Source organism: Strix uralensis, unplaced genomic scaffold, assembly GCF_047716275.1.
Source record: "Strix uralensis isolate ZFMK-TIS-50842 unplaced genomic scaffold, bStrUra1 scaffold_416, whole genome shotgun sequence".
Classification (NCBI taxonomy): domain Eukaryota; kingdom Metazoa; phylum Chordata; class Aves; order Strigiformes; family Strigidae; genus Strix; species Strix uralensis.
In genome coordinates, this window is record NW_027437010.1 from 27833 (window position 1) to 46288 (window position 18456).

Here is an 18456-nt window from a genome sequence, read left to right on the forward strand (position 1 = left end):
GGGGAATCTCCCAAAAGTTACTTTCTGTAGTTCTTCGTACTTTAACTATATCATTAATTCTGAGTTCTTGTTTATTCTTCTCTCTCCCTCTTTCAAGTTCCCTCTCAGAAAAAGAAGTACTCTAGTTAAGAGAATACCACCTCTCTATACACTATAAAACTTCTGTACCTGAGGGAAAAACTAGTTAACTAATCCAGATTCTAGAGATTTGAAGACATAATATTTGTGATGTCACCTCTGTTTGGTTATGTCAGTGCTAAGGGGATTTCAGCTCAGACAACTTTCCTGATACCACCTATAGTGTGGTAGTAGAGATGGTTCTGTAATTAGAGCTGCCAGCCCGTATGGGGTTCACAAGAACAGAACGGTATCTTGCATCTTACTTAAAAACAAAACAATATTTGAAGTTTACACAAAGAAAAGATCGACTTTGCATATTTCCTGAACAAAAATTGAAAGGCTTGCACCTGTACTGAGCCTTCTGATTCTGACCAAATCCCTGTGTGCTACGTGAGCAGTATTCAGTGAGGTAGTTTTCCTCCCAAACTGAATTAATGCTCCGTGACTCCATTGCTAACTAGTAATGAAGAGAGCTGAACATGGATTTCCTAGCAGACCCTCCCCTGGCTGCTAGAAGATGCGATTCTCCTCTTGTGGCAGAACTGGACTGAATGATGAAATGCATCTCTTCATCTCTCTCCTGTCTACTGCCAAATAAGACTGGCCAGTTTCTTGCTACTTCATCAATTCAGCTGGTGCCGTATAGATAAAGCTTGTGATGTATGAGGGAGTAGAGAGGAGCTCTCAGAATGGTTATTGCTTTATACAGCTTTGTAATGGCAGCTAAGAGAGCACCATAAAGTTAGTTATTTTTGCTATAAAATTAGTTACAGAGAAGAATTGTTGTGAACAGTTGGTGCTGAAGTATTTACCTCAAGCCAGTAGCCACAGTACTTGATGTTATGAATAAGGAGAGGCTACTACCAGGATTATCATGTGATAAACTGTTATGGTGTGAAGTGAATGGGGTAGAGTTTTGGGGGGAAGTCAAATAATTCTCAGGAAAGATATAGTGGAGATAAAGAAGAAAATCTAAGGAGATCAAGACGATGTGTGTCTCCTGCCTTGTGAGGAGAGGCTAAGAAGCTGGCACTGTGATTAGGAGAGGTTAAGGCCACCAGAGGGTTGTGGGGCTGAGGTTTACAAAATCATGGTTGCGGTGGGTAAACAGAAGGCAGAACTGTCCTTGTTAAAATCCTGCAAGAACTGGGCAGCACTTCGTGAAACTAATAGGAAATAATTTTAAGACAGCTAAAATAACATATTCCTATATGAAGCAGCTAGTAATTTTCTGGAGGTGGTGGAAACAGTTACTGTCAGCAGGGATTAGAAAAATTTTGTAGTAGAAATCCATCAATATATTTTTAAATGGATACTCTGAGGGTTAGACAGTGGTGTAGACTCTGACAATTGTAATGCACAGCTAAGAATGCTGGGAGAGTATGGAGAGGACAGATGACAAGGTGACCAGGATCACTATCTTATCCTTAAATAGCATCTCCCTTTGCCACTCTTGGGGCAGAATATTGAACTAGACGGACTGTTGGTGAGACCCAGCAGGGCACATCTCATGATGGCATCGTGAGTAGAGGTTACTGCCTTAAACTTGTGTTGTCTCTCAGCCCAGGTGTTCATTAGCTGTCTGCACTTGAGCTTTTATATTGTAGCTTTAGAAAAATCAAAATATTTTGAGGTTTACAGTTTAGCATAATCTCTTCTCGTTCTAAATATTTACAGTTTATAGAAAAACAAAGCAGGACTAATCCTATACTTTGTCAAGTATTTCAGTTAGATATGACGCAGTTAAAGGGAATTATTCATTATCTCAGTGTCCTGGCAGTGCCTCTTCATTAAGTGAGGTTGGTACAAAACTGAAATTTAAAAATTTTATGCAGTTGTATGGGTTTTGCTAAATGCAGAATAGGGAAGAAAATGTATCCTGTTGTCTGAATAATTCTAAAGTTTTATTCTGCAAATACCTTTCTTGGCGATCAGATCACCTCATTTTAGTGGCTTTTGGTAGAAATAAAAGATGTATAACATAATCATGTGAATAGCTATATCTGACTTCAGCTGCATGCTCTTGAAATCCTACCTCTCACCAATGCTTATGAAGTGGCTGATTATTAGATAAGTCACTTGAAACAAATATATAAACCCTTTTAAATGGATGAGCAGTAGCAGGGCAAATTGGATTTGCTTTCTTCCACTACAGGATTCTTGTGTGTAGCTGTGTTAGCTAATGACACTAGCCATTCCTGTGTAACTTTTTGATGGCTAACTCTCATGAAATAGCAGTTATAAAGAAAAATGTTTCTATTAGCCGACTCCATTCTTGGGAATGCAGTGGTGCTTGTATTCTTACTCAGAATCCCAGCAGAGCCTGTTGCAGAATGTGACTATCTCTGGGCTTTCCATGAGCTTTGATCACTTTCCTTTTTGAGAGGAGGAGAGTGCCCTTCGAGAAGCCACAGCAGCTGCTCTGTTTGGGACCCCACCAGCAGCAGTAGTAGCAGCCACCTGCAGTTTCTAAGCACCAACCACCCCAGCAGCCTGTCTTTCAGGTTTCATTCAAACAGCTGCTGAATCCATTCCTGTATGCTAGCCAGCAGCTGAACTGCTGCCACAGAGATGCAGGAGCTGGGAGGACCACAGCTCTCACTTGCTGGTTTTGCTAAGAAAAACAGGTTGGGTGGATGGTGGAAGGTAAGTGCTGCTGAGGAAGAAGAATTGTCAAACTGATTTTTCCATCCCACCCTCACTGTGCAGTTCTTGCAGTTTGGCTGTAAGCAGGTACAAGACAAGGTTTTCAGCTTGTGGGCTGCAGGCTGCCTTAATGCCTGCTCTTCCTCCAGAGAACAGGTAGTGATGTAGAAGCCTCTCATAGGTTGAATTTGGCTTGTAGCTTGCTAGTTGGACCTTGTTACTTACACAACTTCTCTGGTGTAGAAGGGGAAGGGAAAATTCCTTAAAGATAGGCTAGAGAAAGGTTATACTTTTCTCTCAAAAGCTGCTATCACTGCCTAGCTCCTAAGGAGCAGCAGAGTTAAGATGAAAGTCATGTCCATTCTACTACTGCTACTTGTGAAAACTGTGACTGTCTCTGCCCTTGAGCAAAATGACTTGGAAACAAAGTATCAGGCTGAGTTCAAGTTCTGTCACTGTAGATAGAAACGTTAACTTTTTAAAATGTAACAAAAAAGTTTTAGAAAGTAAGGGTTAAACTCTGCTATGGTTGAAGTAGATTCCTTCAATTAGAAGTGTTCTGAAAGTGAAAGCTGGGAAATGGAATGCTTACTTTGCAATCCATTGGGGAAAGATGTGTATTATGGGTTTTTTAACTCAGTTATTTTAAAACTTGTGTTCTTAAAATTTCCATGTATTTGCAGGAGCATTCAGAAATTGTCCTTGACTCTTCAGAAGTGTCCACAGAAAGTGGAAATACTAGTCGGTTCCCAAAACCAGAGATGGAAATTCAGTTCACACCTCTGGAACCCGATAAGATGGAGGTGAAACACCAGGGCAGCACCTTACCAGCTACAGTTAAAGTGCTCAAGCCAAGAAAGAAAAGGACAAGTGAAGAGAGGGATGAGGTATGACCTAGACCAACTGACAAAATGTGTTGTGTAGTCTTTCAATTTATTACTCTGATCATTTGTTAAAATCCTATCCTTTTGATTCTCACTGAGATCCTAAGGATATATACAGAGAATATTTAAACCTCTTTCCCCCCCACCCCCCACCCCCTGCCAAGGTGTGGATCTCTGGCCTATGTTGAATAAAGTCATAGATTTCAATTTATCCAGACTCTGGACGCTTGTCCCTGATATGTACTTCCTCTTCACCTTTTACATTTCTCTCTCCTTGCTCTTACTATTTGCTTCTGTCTGTAGCTGTGATCTGCAGGATTAGAGACCAGTTCAATAGAACTGCTTCTTTTGGTTTAAGCAATCATTGGTATCAACTATAACCTCTTCTAATAGGCAATTAAAAGTTAAGCCTCTGGGCTTAATCATTGCATTTCAGAGTTTCAAGACCACTTCCTTTGACTTTTTGTCCAGTCTGTGTTTTCTTTGATCTTTTTGTATTTAAAGGGAATATACAGAACTAATTGCACGAGCACCTGAACCTCCCTGTTTTCTGTAGAACTTAATTCCTCTTTAATTCCTTCAGTTGTGCTAGGTTATATGTGCCAGCGTTCTTAGTGTGCTGTGGTGTTTATGTGCGAGACTAAGGCTTCACAGCAGTTCAGGGTGGTAAAAATCTTCACTGCTCCTACTTGAACCGCACATTTCTTTCCTCTGACTTTTATCAACATTAGCATGAACAGAGCTATTTCTAAGACACAAAGACTATGAAACCCTAATACCTCATTGTGGTGGTACTTACTTGTAATCCTACTTGTGGGGCTTATGAATCTCTGTACTTCTAAGGACTTCTGAAGCTGACAGGTGAGTATAGGGAGATGACCTGTGGGTCATTTGCATAAGTGGCAAGTGATCACTCTGAGTTTGTCTCAGCTGGAGAGTGAAGTGTCTGATGGTTTTCTAGCATTCTCATTCAAGTGTTCTCAAGTGATGTTTTTTTAATCTCTTAGTAAAATAGTTAAGAGAAACGGTCACTTCAGTGATTAGTGTTCAACAGTACTTCAATAAACTCATTTTGTTAAACTTGGATTGCAAAAGTAACTGTTAAAAGTTGTGTAAGTTAATTCATCTGGAATTGAACGCTTCATTCTGGAATAATGTCCAGATTTGATTTAAACTTCCTATGTCTTGAACCAATTTTCTTTGAGAGGAGTATTCTCTTAGGCTGCTGGAAAAGTAAGTGTAAAAATAACCATCCTTCTGAAGGCACTGGAAAAGTACTGAACCTTATCTACAGATGAATATATTTCATCTAACATAGTTATCCATGTTTTGAGAAGACTGTTTTACCAATCCATTTATAAATCCTTTCATAGCGTAGATGTTCATATCCTGATGGGATAACATTTAGCTAAGTAATTTTTCAATAACATGGAACTAATTTTAGAAGTATCTTATTGCTGTTTTATTCACCTGAATGTTACTCTTAAATCACAGAATCATCTAGGTTGGAAAGGACCTTGAAGATCATCTAGTCCAACCGTTAACCTAGCACTGGCAGATCCCAACTACACCATATCCCCCAGCGCTATGTCGACCCTACTCTTAAACACCTCCAGGGATGGGGACTCCACCACCTCCCTGGGCAGCCCATTCCAACGCCCAACAACCCGTTCTGGAAAGAAATACTTCCTAATATCCAGTCTAAACCTTCCCTGGTGCAACTTGAGGCCATTACCTCTTGTCCTATCACTTATTACTTGGTTAAAGAGACTCATCCCCAGCTCTCTGCACCCTCCTTTCAGGTAGTTGTAGAGGGCGATGAGGTCTCCCCTCAGCCTCCTCTTCTCCAAACTAAACAACCCCAGTTCCCTCAGCCGTTTCTCGTACGACATGTGCTCCAGACCCTTCACCAGCTTCGTTGCCCTTCTCTGGACATACTCGAATAATTCAATGTCCTTTTTGTAGTGAGGGGCCCAAAACTGAACACAGTAATCGAGGTGCGGCCTTACCAGTGCCAAGTACAGGGGCAAGATCACTTCCCTGGCCCTGCTGGCCACGCTATTTCTGATACAAGCCAGGATACCATTGGCCTTCTTGGCCACCTGGGCACACTGCTGGCTCATGTTTATCCGGCTGTCAATCAACACCCCCAGGTCCCTCTCTGACTGGCAGCTCTCCAGCCACTCCTCCCCAAGCCTGTAGCGTTGCTGGGGGTTGTTGTGACCCAAGTGCAGCACCCGGCATTTGGCCTTATTGAAGCTCATACAGTTGGCCTTAGCCCATCGCTCCAGCCTGTCCAGATCTCTCTGCAGAGCCTCCCTACCCTCGAGCAGATCAACACTCCCACCCAACTTGGTGTCATCTGCAGACTTACTGAGGGTGCACTCGATCCCCTCGTCTAGATCATCAATAAAGATCTTAAACAGTAGTGGCCCCAAAACCGAGCCCTGGGGGACACCACTCGTGACCAGCCACCAAGTGGATTTAACTCCATGCACCACAACTCTTTGGGCCTGGCCATCCAGCCAGTTTTTTACCCAGCAAAGCGTGTGCGACCATCCAAGCCTCGAGCAGCCAATTTCACCAGGAGAATGCTGTGGGAAACGGTGTCAAAGACCCTACTCAAGTCGAGGTAAACTACATCCACAGCCTTTCCCTCATCCAATAAGCAGGTCAACCCTGTCATAGAAGGAGATCAGGTTTGTCAAGCAGGACCTGCCTTTCATAAACCCATGCTGACTGGGCCTGATCATCTGGTTGTCCTGCATGTGTTGTGTGATGGTACTCTGGATGAGGTGCTCCATCAGCTTCCCGGGCACTGAAGTCAAGCTGACAGGCCTGTAATTTCCTGGATCATCCTTCCGACTCTTCTTATAGATGGGCGTCACATTGGCCAGTTTCCAATCTGTCGGGACCTCCCCGGTCAGCCAGGACTGCTGATAATGATGGAAAGTGGCTTGGCGAGCACCCCAGCCAGCTCCTTCAGCACCCTCGGGTGTATCCCATCAGGTCCCATAGACTTGTGTGTGTCTATGTGATGCAGTAGGTCACTGACTGTCTCCTGGATTGCAGGGGGGTCGTTCTCCCAGTCTCTGTCCTCTGGCTGAGGAGGCTGGATTCCCTCAGTCCAACTAGTCTTGTTATTAAAGACTGAGGCAAAGAAGGCATTAAGGACCTCAGCCTTCTCCTCATCACTTGTTACCATGTTTCCCCCCGCATCCAGCAGGGGATGGAGACTCTCCCTGGTCTTTCTTTTGCTGTTGACATACTTATAGAAACATTTCTTGTTATCCTTGATTGCTGAAGCCAGGGTAATTTCCAGCTGGGCTTTAGACCTCCTGATTTCTGCCCTGCATAGCCTCACTGTGTCTTTGTAATCACTGTGAGTGGCTAGTCCCTTCATCCAAAGGCTGTAAACTTTCCTTTTCTCCCTGAGTTGCAGCCAAAGCTCCCTGTTCAGCCAGGTTGGTCTTCTCTGTCGCTGGCTTCTCTTACAGCACCTGGGGACTGCCTGTTCCTGAGCCATTAACACTTCCTTCTTAAAGAGTGCCCAGCCTTCCTGGACCCCTATACTGTTCAGGATTGTCTCCCAAGGGATCCTTTCAAGCAGGTGCCTAATCAATACAAAGTCAGCCCTTTTGAAGTCCAGGATGTCAGTTCTGCTTAGCCCTCTCCTGGCCTCTCTAAGAATAGAGAACTCTATTATTTCATGATCACTGTGCCCTAGTCGGCCTCCAGCTGCCACATTGTCCACCAGTCCTTCTCTGTTCACAAAGAGGAGATCCAGCAGGGCACCTTCTCTGGTTGGTTCTCTCACCAGTTGCGTCAGGAAGTTGTCTCCCACACATTCCAGGAATCTCCGGGACTGGTCTCGCTCTGCTGTACTGTACTTCCAGCAGATGTCTGGGAAGTTGAAGTCTCCCACAAGAACAAGGGCAAGCGATCATGAGATTTCTTCTAAATACTTATAGAATATTTCATCCACCTCTCTGTCCTGGGTGGGTGGCCTCTAGTAGACTCCTACTACAACATCTGCCCTGTTGGCCTTCCCCCTGATTCTAACGCAAAGACACTCTACCCTGTCTTCGCTACACTTGTGCTCAAGGCAATCATAACAGTCCCTAACATACAGCGCCACCCCACCACCTCTCCTTCCTTGTCTGTCCCTTCTAAAGAGCTTGTAGCCATCAACAGGCGCACTCCAGTCATGGGAGACATCCCACCATGTTTCTGTAATAGCCACAACATCATAATTTTCCTGTTTCATCATGGCTTCAAGCTCCTCCTGTTTGTTACCCATACTGTGTGCATTGGTATACATGTACTTCAGATGGGCTGATGTTTTCCCCCTTCCCCCTTCAAATCTAGTTTAAAGCTCTGTCAATGAGCCCAGCTAACTCCTGTCCCATGATCCTCTTCCCCCTCTGGGACAGGTGCATTCCATCTAATGCCAAAAGGTCTGGTGCCCTGTATACCAACCCATGATTGAAAAATCCAAAGCCCTGACTGTAACACCAGTCTTGGAGCCACAAGCTCATCTGTTGAGTTCTCTTGTGTTCTTCTTCATCCATCCCTCCAACTGAAGGGATGGAGGAGAACACAATTTGTGCCCCCGACCCCTTAATCACTTTCCCCAAGGACCTGAAATCTCTCTTCATTGCTTTAGGACTTCTCCTAGTAATGTCGTCACTACCTACCTGAAAAACCAGGAGAGGGTAGTAGTCCTTGGGTCTCACTAGAGTGGGGAGTTTTGCCTTGAGGTCATTGACGCGGCCCCCAGGGAGGCAGCAGACTTCCCTATGAAGCGGGTCCGGTCTGCATATGGGGCCTTCTGTACCCATATTTAAATATTTAAATATTTATCTTCATGTTACATATGCCAAACAGATTATAAAATGATTCAGTAACTTTAACTGTTACAAGTCTACTGAAGACACAGTTTGTTTTTTTAAATTTCCTAAAACTGAAAAGCATTGTGAAAACTAAAACTGAGGGGAAACCTGTAGTGCTAAAATAACCACATACTGCTCATGTCAAATTTTTTTAAAAATGAAACAAACTCCCTGGTGTTTTAGAAACAAACAAAACCAAATCTTTTTCAGAGGCTCCCTTCTAATTAAAGAACAAAATCCTCTTTCCATTTTCTGATGCTGTTATCAGTTGGTATGGCTGTCGGTTATCTGAAATCTCTCAGCACCACTTCACAAGATAGAAGATGTCATTAAAAGACAGCTTAACAATGGCACTGTGCTACCAACCTGTTTTTTATATACTTGTCACCATAAATCCAAATTTACACTTAGATTTATTAATTTCAATTTGGGTGTTGGCTTGTCAAATCTCTTAAAGTCAAAAGTATAGGAAATAACAGAGAGAAGAAAATAGTAAATGTCAGAATGGTTTGACTACAGGCATTTCTAGTTCCCTTCCACAAGTTTGTTTAGTGTTTATTTCACGTTTGAATAGTTACCTCTATCCAGCAGTAGTCAATGCCTCCCTACTGTTAGTCATAGCATTTAAATAGTGGCTGCTTCTGTAATATAGGTAATCATTATTCTTTCCGGAAGAATCCTAGTTAAAATTTGTCATGTTTATTTTCTTAGGATTTTGTGAAAAGTGAGAACAAGAAAATGCAAAACCTGCTATGACTAATTCACCTTCTACAAGCAACAAGAAAATAGTTTGGTTTTGTTCAATTTTGAAGTTAGTTTCTCCTTTCATAAGTCCACCTTTTCTGTAAAGGTGGACTTGTGAAAGGAGCAAACATTCTTATGCAGCAGTATCTTAATCCTTATCTATGTATTTTAATAGGATTCTTAAACACGTACGTTGTCTTCCTACTAAACTTTCTAAGCTAACCAAGGAGAGTCAGTCTGTATTTGCCCAGAACGTGTACTGGCTGCAGCGTACAGGGATTCCCAGGGAAGGATGTTGCATGCTGAGTAGTTATGAAGACTAGTTTGAGCATACTCTTAGCATATGTCATGTTATAGGCAATTCCTTTTGAAGTAAAACTAAGGTTTGTGTCATCTATATGCATGACAACTATAAAAATATGATTTTAGGCCTTAGTAGTAACCTGGGCAGGCTCAAAGGGTGGACAGAAGATTTATTTTCACCATCAGTTTTCTTCTGTTTTATAACTAGAACAGCTAGTCTAATGAAATACTCTAAAACTTTGAATCTACTTTTTTAAAAGAAACTATTTGTTTCCTATATTACTCATGCCCTTAGATGTATTCTGTGAAACTGACAATTTTTTTTCTTTTGGGTATAAAATAAGGTTGTCTACATTGCTTGCTGCGGCAGTATCATTAATGAGCAGAGGTTTCGGTAGCAAAGCTCAAAATGTCAGCTTGAAAATAACATTGAAGCCAAACAAAATGGAATTAAACTTGAAGATAAGTCAACTTTTTGACTTAAACAATGACTGTGTATTTCTGTACAGATGTCTTCTACACAGAAGAAAAGAAAAGAATACCCCTTAAAGCAAGAATCTACTTCACGTAAAAAGTCAGCTAAAAAGAAAGATGGAACACTACAAAAAATTGGAGATTTTTTCCAAAGTTCTCCTGTTATTTTTCACTCTAAAGGTTTGTACAGAATAAATAAGGCTTATTCCATGTTATCTGGGTATTGTAGAATAGCTTTTTTCTACTGTAATCTGTTAATGTATGTGCTGTTAAAGGCCACGTCTGCTGCATCCAGTTGTTCTTTCATTTATGAAACAATGGAGTCTGAGCTGGGGCCTGCTCTGCTGAATCTTGCAGAGTAGAAGAGGCCGACTGGATTACAAGGACCACATGGTTCTAAAGTTTAGGTTAAGTGTGAAAGGTAAGCCAGGTAGAGCGAAAGGATGCAGTGTGGACTATGTGCATATAAATTTATCATAAAAGCAATGATAAGCTCAAAATGTCTGAGTTACTTTGTTCTTGCTTACAGTAAAACAGTTAAAGGCAATTTCAGAAACTTGACCTGTTGATCTAAAAAAATCAAGAGTTGAATTCAAACCCAGATCTGACCTTGTTCTATAAGCAATCTCCCCCCCACTTCCTGTTTTGTTTCTGTGGAAATTGTATTAATGTTTTTTGAAGTATGTATGTAGGAGAGGAAGATTAGTTCTACAGAATCTGAAAGCCAGTATCTCCAGAAAATATGTGGAAGAGTTCAATAAACTAGCTCTGAAGCAGTTAATGGATTTCAAGTTTAAGTATAGCCTTGGGAAAATTAACTGCTAGGACCTTCCATTGAAGAATATATTTTTATTCTTTCCTACAGTAAGACATGATTTCTGAGTTACTGGGTTTTTTTAAAAAAAAAAAGATTAAAATTAGCAGAGGGCACAAAGAATCACCAGTGTTAAATTCTAAAAGACACTACTATTTGGCTGGTTAAAACAAGGTTAGTCATTATTCACGATGCACAGTTAAGATAGTGGGATTTCTAACATTTTTCACATTTGTCAGAGTGGTTCCATGAGGACAACATGTCATTATCAATGGAAGCCAAATTCAGAGTAATCAAAATTTCACCCTGGAAATACTTTATTTGAGCAAATGAGGTCTAATTTGTAACCTTTATTACCATGTCCTGTATTTTTTCCCTCCTTTGCATAACTTAGTATTGATTGGGATCTCTTCTTTCCTTCTAGCTCATAAGATGCACACACTCATCTCTTCATAGAGCTGGTACTAGTTTGATAAAACTATACAAGTACATAGAGAAAATTGACTCAACCTTGTGCTTCTGTCAGTACAAAGAAGTTAAGCCTGGTTTTCAATTCCTGTTGTATTTAACATCCAGTGAAATCTGAATCCCAATTGATTTTTTTGGTGCTATTTAAATGTGTCCTTTAAGCTTTTGCATTTGAAGCTATAGAAAACTGTTTCAGGATATAGAAGACTGTGGTAGTCAAATACATACCACGTCTGAATTTTTATGTTTAAATTTCAGACTACATCTGTTTCATTTTTAAACTGATTTTAATAAACCTTTATTCATTAAACCTTTATTCATTAATTTTGAGGCTCATAAAACCAATAAGACATTGATTTACAATAAATTTTTTCTTGTAGCAAAGAAGCTGATGGCAACAATAAGCTCTCCCAAGTCTGCAGAACCAGAAAATGTCAAAGGAAAGGAGCTCAAGCCAAAACGATCTAAGAGAAAGCTGTGTTCAACGGACAGTTCTTGCCCTCTAGATATCCCTGATTCTTCGGTAAGTGATTACGGGTTAGTGTTCTGTCTGCTGTAATCTATTTCTGTAATCTGGGCTTAAAATAAACTATTGGGGGGACAGAACAAACCTGATTGAGTCAAGTTGCAGAAGAGGTTTGAAAGTACTGACTTATTTCTTTTGGTCTTTTCTTCCTGATGTGTTACTTTAATTTTCTCTGTTTTCTCACTTATCTTCTCTGTGTGTGACTGCTGACTTGTTGTATCACCTATATAGCAGTCATGGCGATATCTTCACATTTGGAGTCTTAGATACCTTAGCTGTGGTATGTGGAGTGTTACTTTTTCCTCTAGTACAGCAGTTGAGTCTTAATTTGTTTTTCCAGTAGTTGGTGTTCATTTAAGAGTAGCATGAAGGGATAACAGAAATAGAGACCATTAAGGAATCCATAGATTTGGAATAGCATGATTGAAACACTGAAGAGAAAGGTCTGCATGTACGATTAACTTTGCAGGGCAAGTGAGCATCTGAGGTAATTTCCGATTCCTTTTCTGCCCAGCTGCTATTAGGGTTACTTTAGGATTTGGATACACCCATGCTTTTCAAAGCACAGTTTCAGTAGTCTTCTGCGTGTGCTTAAATTGCGTTGCCCTGTCTAAACCAGCCTATAGAGAGTCTTATAGGCCAGGGCTTGATGGACTGTTTCTGAAATCCAGCTTTATGGTTTTGTCAGTAACTAAAGTGCTGAGCGTGCTCTGGCTGTTAGAAGTACATCTCTTCATTCTGTTCAGTCCTTTTTCATTCGCTCTGGTGAGCATTTGCCCATACTGAGTTATTCTGTTGACTTTTCTGTAAACTGTATGAATAGATGCAGCAGTAACCAAAATGCTGTCCACAGGAGGCTGAAGGAAATGACAGGAAGGCAGGGCAAAAGAAGCTAAGGAGCTTGGAAGTGGAAGAAAAAGTTAAAGACTGAATCCTGGGAAAGTCAGAAAGCTAAAGAAATTTAAGCTAAAAATATGTTTTCTGAACGCTTCTTGTTTCACAAAATGAGTATTAGAGATAAGAAGTGAGAGCTGCTTTCAGATCACTGTTTTCTTTGGACTTTGATATTTGTTTCAGCAAAAAAAGGGATTTCATATGTTCCCAGTATTTTTTGCTTATTATGATGCACTAAAATGGTGTCTCTGTTCTGGAGACCTCTGACTAGAAGATAATAGGCAAAATTCGTTCTGAAAACAGCTTCTGGGAAAAAACATGTTGTTGGTTACATGGGTCTAGAAGTACATGTCATTTGTCACTGAAGAAATGCTGAGTAACTCTTGAAATATCATCTTTTTCAGGTCTTTATAGAAAAAAAGAGAAGGAAAGCGATCAGCTAATCATCAAGCGACAGCTACGCTCAAAAAGAGCTAAATAATCTTGCAAAAGCATGTTTGTATTTTCTTAGTTAAGGCATATTTACAGTGTATTGTTTCAGGTGATTGTATATAGGAAGTAATAGGTACTTAGTCATGCTCCAAAGTGTTTATAGAGATGTATAGAATTGTTCTGATGGGTTACTGTTCTGATTCCATTAAAGTTGAAATACTGTTCAAGAAGTTTGTGTCTGAATATTTTTTTTTTAGGAATGGTGTCTCTGGAAGTGTTCATAATTTATCCATTGTGCAGTAAGAACTATGCCTGTGTGGAATGGTTTAAGTTGTTTTTTTCAGCTGGCCAATATACCAACCATAACTTTTAATGAAAAAAATATGAGTATGCAATAAATTCTGTGAAGTGACAAAAAAAGGAATTGGCACTATGTGGAGAAATATGCTTTTTATCACTGGTGTGGTTTAACTGTCTTTTATTTACTCTTCTAAAGGAATTTATAAGCACAATATTATTTCTTTGGGGATTATAATATCCATAGATAATTATAATCTGCTATTAAAGTGACCCACTCTCAGACATTTGACGTTTTATTCCAACCATCCAGTTCTGCTCAACTAGAACAGCTATATGTAGTAAGGTTTCAGCTTATAATCAGTGACTGAGTAAACATTTAAAACCCTTTTGGTTTCACCAATGTAGCATTTACCTAAGTCACGGGCAGTGACTGTATTTCGTAGGATTTTGCACTGTTTGAGGAACAGTCCTGATCACCTTTCAGAAAGAGCTGAAATTACATTGACAAGGACCTGCTGTTGGCATGGATGGAACAAGACAATCCCAGTAAGTGATCAGGTACTCTAACTTGTTGCTCATGCAGCTTTCTTATTTTTATTTTCTTGAATTAATGCCAACCATACAACACTGTTTTTACGTGGACTATTGGATTATTTTGATTATTACTGCATTTTGGTCTGTCACCCATCATCTATATGATTCTATGATGCCTTTGTTTAAAGAACTCCTTATCAGTCTGTTTTGCACGTGTATAGCACCACAGGAAGAATATCTTGTCTACAGGATTGCATTTTGAGGTTTGGTATTGTCTTGACCACAAAAATTTTTCAGAAATTCTCTGTCAACATTGAGTCTGAGATTTATTTTTTTTTTTGTTCCCTCCTTCCAAGCCATACTGGTTCATCAGCAACAACCAGTTGGTCTGTAGAGGCAGTGATAGTTTGCTCATACAGCCAGATAAGTGCTGCTTATTTTTGATAGTACAGCTGCAACTTTACTGTCCTTTTGAAATGATTCCATGATTTAAGTTATAAGTGGGGTTTTCTGTTTGTTTTCTTGGACTGCTGCTCTCTGTTGTCTTTTGTTTGATTGAAGACAAAAAGAATCAGATTGACTTGAACATGAGATTAAAGTTGTTTTTCTTGAGAGGGAAAAAAAGGGACTTTGAATACCTGTTGCAGTTTTGTTTTAACAAATGTGATACCTTTAAAAATGCAAATCAACGTAAAAATGGTCATTAGTATTTCTTTAGTAGAAGTAGTTTTCCTTTCCTCTTTATGTGACTGTAACTTAAATGTGCTGTGAGTCAGTTCAGTGGCAACAAATTCTGACATGGTTTTCTCTGCTGTTATCCAGTAGATTGTCTGAGCATGAAATGTCTTTTCATAAGGATAATGCATAGTTCAGTTCTGTAGATCCTGACTTGTAAGATCAGATTCTCATACTGTCTTTTCTCTAGTTTCATGGCTGTAAAATGGAGTTGTACCCCTATACTCTTCAACAAAGAAAGATTGATATTTTATTCTTTCTAACTTGAAAGTGACAAAGTGAGCCTGATCCACCAATCATTCAGTTCTTCCATTGCTTCAACTTTTTGTCTTCATCTGTCTGTGTGAGTGAGAACTTAGATTTCCTTGTCAAGCTTGCTCTTGACATCTTCTTTCTTCCCTCTTTTCGTTCTGTAAAAGAAAGATGTAAAATTCAGGTGATGATCAGATAATTCTAAATAAAAATAAATGCAGTATCTCTTTACAGGCAGGATTTTATACTTTGAGCCCCTTTGTCCTTCCTGAGATCTTCCATTTTCTGCTATCCGTGTCCAGATACCTGGATTGATCTTTCAGGGCTATAGAAGAGCACAGCAGTGAAGATTCTTGCCTCATGTAGGTGCTAGTTGCTCATTTTACAGAAGTCTCGTAGCTGGAGACAGTAAATATACAAGGTGAAGTCATATAACAGTCTTAAACAATAGGACAGTACTTGGAATAGTTATTCTTTGTCTTTCTCTTAACATTTTGTCTGGTTTTCTCCATTTTTAGCAGATGTTCTCAGTCAGCTGTTCATCTTGACCCTTGTTGCTTTCTCTGAACAGTTTCAGTTAATTTTAGAACCCATCAGCATGTGCCTGTTTAGCTGGATTGTTCCTTCCATTGTGTATAACCTGGCACTTGCCTGCAGTGAAATTCATATGTCATCGTGTTGTCTTGAATGGCAGTTTGATTGCTTATTAAATCATCAAATGGCCTTATAGCTCTTATTTCACCAAAAAACATCTGCAACATAAGCGCAGGATTGGAAGAATCCTGAATTACTTGATTGTTGCGTGTAGGATTTCTTTATTGATTCAAATGTGTGGAAGTAATAGAAATATCTTCAGCCATTTGACATCTCTGAAATTACTGATTGATAGCTCCCCGTATCAAATACAGTATTTCATAGTTTCAAATAACTTGTGCTTCTTTCTGATTTTGTTGGTAAATAACAAGTGTCAAAACATTTAACAGTTTATTTCAATGACTCTGGTAAATTTTAGTTTAGTTATCTGCAACTAACTAGGAAGAAGAATCTCTCAAATTAGTCAAGCCACTGTGACACTCGGGGATGCCCCTGTATTTCCACCTGTGTTGCCAGTTTTTCTAAGTTCTTGTATTTACTAAAATTCTATCAGTGTTGCTGAGCTATCTGGAGGCTGTATGACAACCTGTTTTTTCTGGAAGTCATTTGAATGGGTGTTTTCAATATAATCTGGGCATTAGAGTAGCTATATACACATGTACAAAAATGTTGTCTGTTTCCCTTACCCTGTTTTTCTGTCCCTAAGGTAGCCTTTGCAAGAATTGCACTGAATTAACTTCCTTCACAGGTGGAGACTTGGTTATCAAACTCCATGGTTACTGATTTTGAATATATACAGAAATAAAGCATGCTCCCTTTGCTTTGGTCAAGGGATGGTGATTTCTGTACTTCCTACAGCTCTTGGAGTTTGAGCCTGTGTGTTGGAAGCCTAGAAAATGGGTCAGACTTTGTGTACCACCTTTGTCTATGTCAGGAGTATCAATTATTTCCTGAGCAGGAAGAGCACAGGTGTGATAGGAAGGAAAAAAAAGAATTCAAGCAAAAAGGTTTTTTTGGTACTGTCACATATAAAGGTGTCACTTTCAGTTCTTTGGCAGTAATGGGAAATAATTTTTTTCCTGGTCAATACTGAGACTGGCTGGGTATTGTCATTCTTTCAGCTCCTCTGGACAGCGAAGCAAAAAGGTGTTTTAGGACATCATTTGCCTTTTGCCTTCTGACTTTTTCTCATAAGTGCTGTAACTGATTAAAAGCTGAGCATGAATAGGCCTACTCTTTAATTTAGTCTTACCTTAGTGTAAGATTCATCAATCAGCTTGCAGAGCACAGAGAATTAGTGTTAGTCTATTAATGGAGGAGAGATCAATTCTTTACCTAGCAAAGACCAAAGGCAAGCACCATTTCATGGAAATTTGGTCTATGTTTTCACATGGTAATACTGAAACTTTTCTTGTTCTCTTCAGAACTCCCTTGGCCGCAGGAAGGTTGTACTCCAGCAGTGTTGTGTGATGCGTGTATCTCTGCAGCGTTGGCTGACGAGGGGAATACAAGCTTCTGTGTATGGATTTTGGTCATGCACTGCTGGTGTGCTGAGAGAACCCAAATCCCACAAAGGAAAGTCTCCTGGGGTACCAACAGTGACTTCCACTGGTTTGCTCTCCCCGCCCCCCACCCCCATTTGGGTAAATCTAGTTCCTGAAACTATCTGCAATAGGACAACCTCGTTCAGTATCAATCTCTTCTATGCACTGAAAACTTTTGATACTTAAAGTTTCTGTTTCCCAACAGAATAAGCTTCTAACCTTATAACTTTAATAACAGTCTCTTAAGACTTGGCCTCACTTCTTTGGTGTTTTGTTTTCCCACACAAGGAAGGAAAGTCTTCTGTAGTATGTAACACCTGAATCCTGCAAAGTGCCTGGTACAGCAACACCGCTGTCTTTGAAGAGTTCCTTTTGAGCACGTCACGCTGGGGATAATTCTTAGAAAATAGCCTATACTAGTGTCAAGCTGCTCCAACTTTTCCAGTGGTTAAGCCTCATTTTGAAAAGACTATTCCTTACTCAACTTCAGCTTGTTTGGGGTGAACACTTTCTCTTTTGCCATGCTCATGGCACTCCAATTACAGACATAATGAAGTTTTCTGGAAGGAAAATATGAGGACACTACTTCATATAGGTCAAACTTTTCTCTTTGAGAAAACAAGGAGGAACAGTGGCACCATTTGATCAGACAGCTCATAAAGTGAGGGGAACTGTTTCTGGAGTTGAGAGTGAGACAAGGGAGCGGAATATTTTTGGGGTGATTTTTCAGTAATAGCTTTCCATAGATAATGTAAGTACTTGAACGTTAATGAAACTTGATTAGGGCTGTGAGAGAGGAAAAAGAAAATATTTTTAGTAAAACATGCTTACTTGGGTCTCTGCAGTCGGTTACCATGTCTCACGTACGACAGCAAAATCCCCAGGACATGGCGCCGAGGCACTGCTTGAGATAGCCGGTCTCCACACCAGGAATTTTATCTGGGAGGTGCAGGGGGGTGGAAATGTTTTGCTTTGTTTTAAATTAACGCACTTTGCAGCCTGTTTAGCCAAGCTGCATAAAAAGTGCAGAACGGGACCCTGCTGGACTAAATTCACTTGACACTACCCGTGCACACAAGCGATTAGAATATATAGCCCTGGGACAGGGTTTTGTTTCTTGGGTCAGGATTCTGAGACAAAGTGTTGGTTTATATACACTGATGCCTACTGTAACCTGTTCATCCATTGCTGCACATGAACGTTTCACAGGAGTTTATATACTCTCTTTTAACAAAGACAAAAGGTACTTCCGTTGTAAAATTCATTGGGCAGAACTAGAGGTCCTCCTAGGCTTGAGAAA

At 40.2% G+C, this 18456-nt stretch overlaps 1 protein-coding gene across 1 annotated transcript in view; it reads left to right on the plus strand.

Moving 5' to 3' along the window:
• The window catches only part of LOC141938911 (kinesin-like protein KIF20B), a 13680-nt gene extending 253 nt beyond the window's left edge, over positions 1-13427 (plus strand). The window contains exons 2-5 of the mRNA XM_074857937.1: positions 3450-3653; positions 10099-10243; positions 11726-11868; positions 13170-13427. Of these exons, the coding sequence (XP_074714038.1) occupies positions 3528-3653; positions 10099-10243; positions 11726-11868; positions 13170-13208 (453 nt within the window). The 5' untranslated portion in view covers positions 3450-3527 and the 3' untranslated portion in view covers positions 13209-13427. The remainder of the gene's footprint in view (positions 1-3449; positions 3654-10098; positions 10244-11725; positions 11869-13169) is intronic.
• Positions 13428-18456: the final 5029 nt, after the last annotated feature.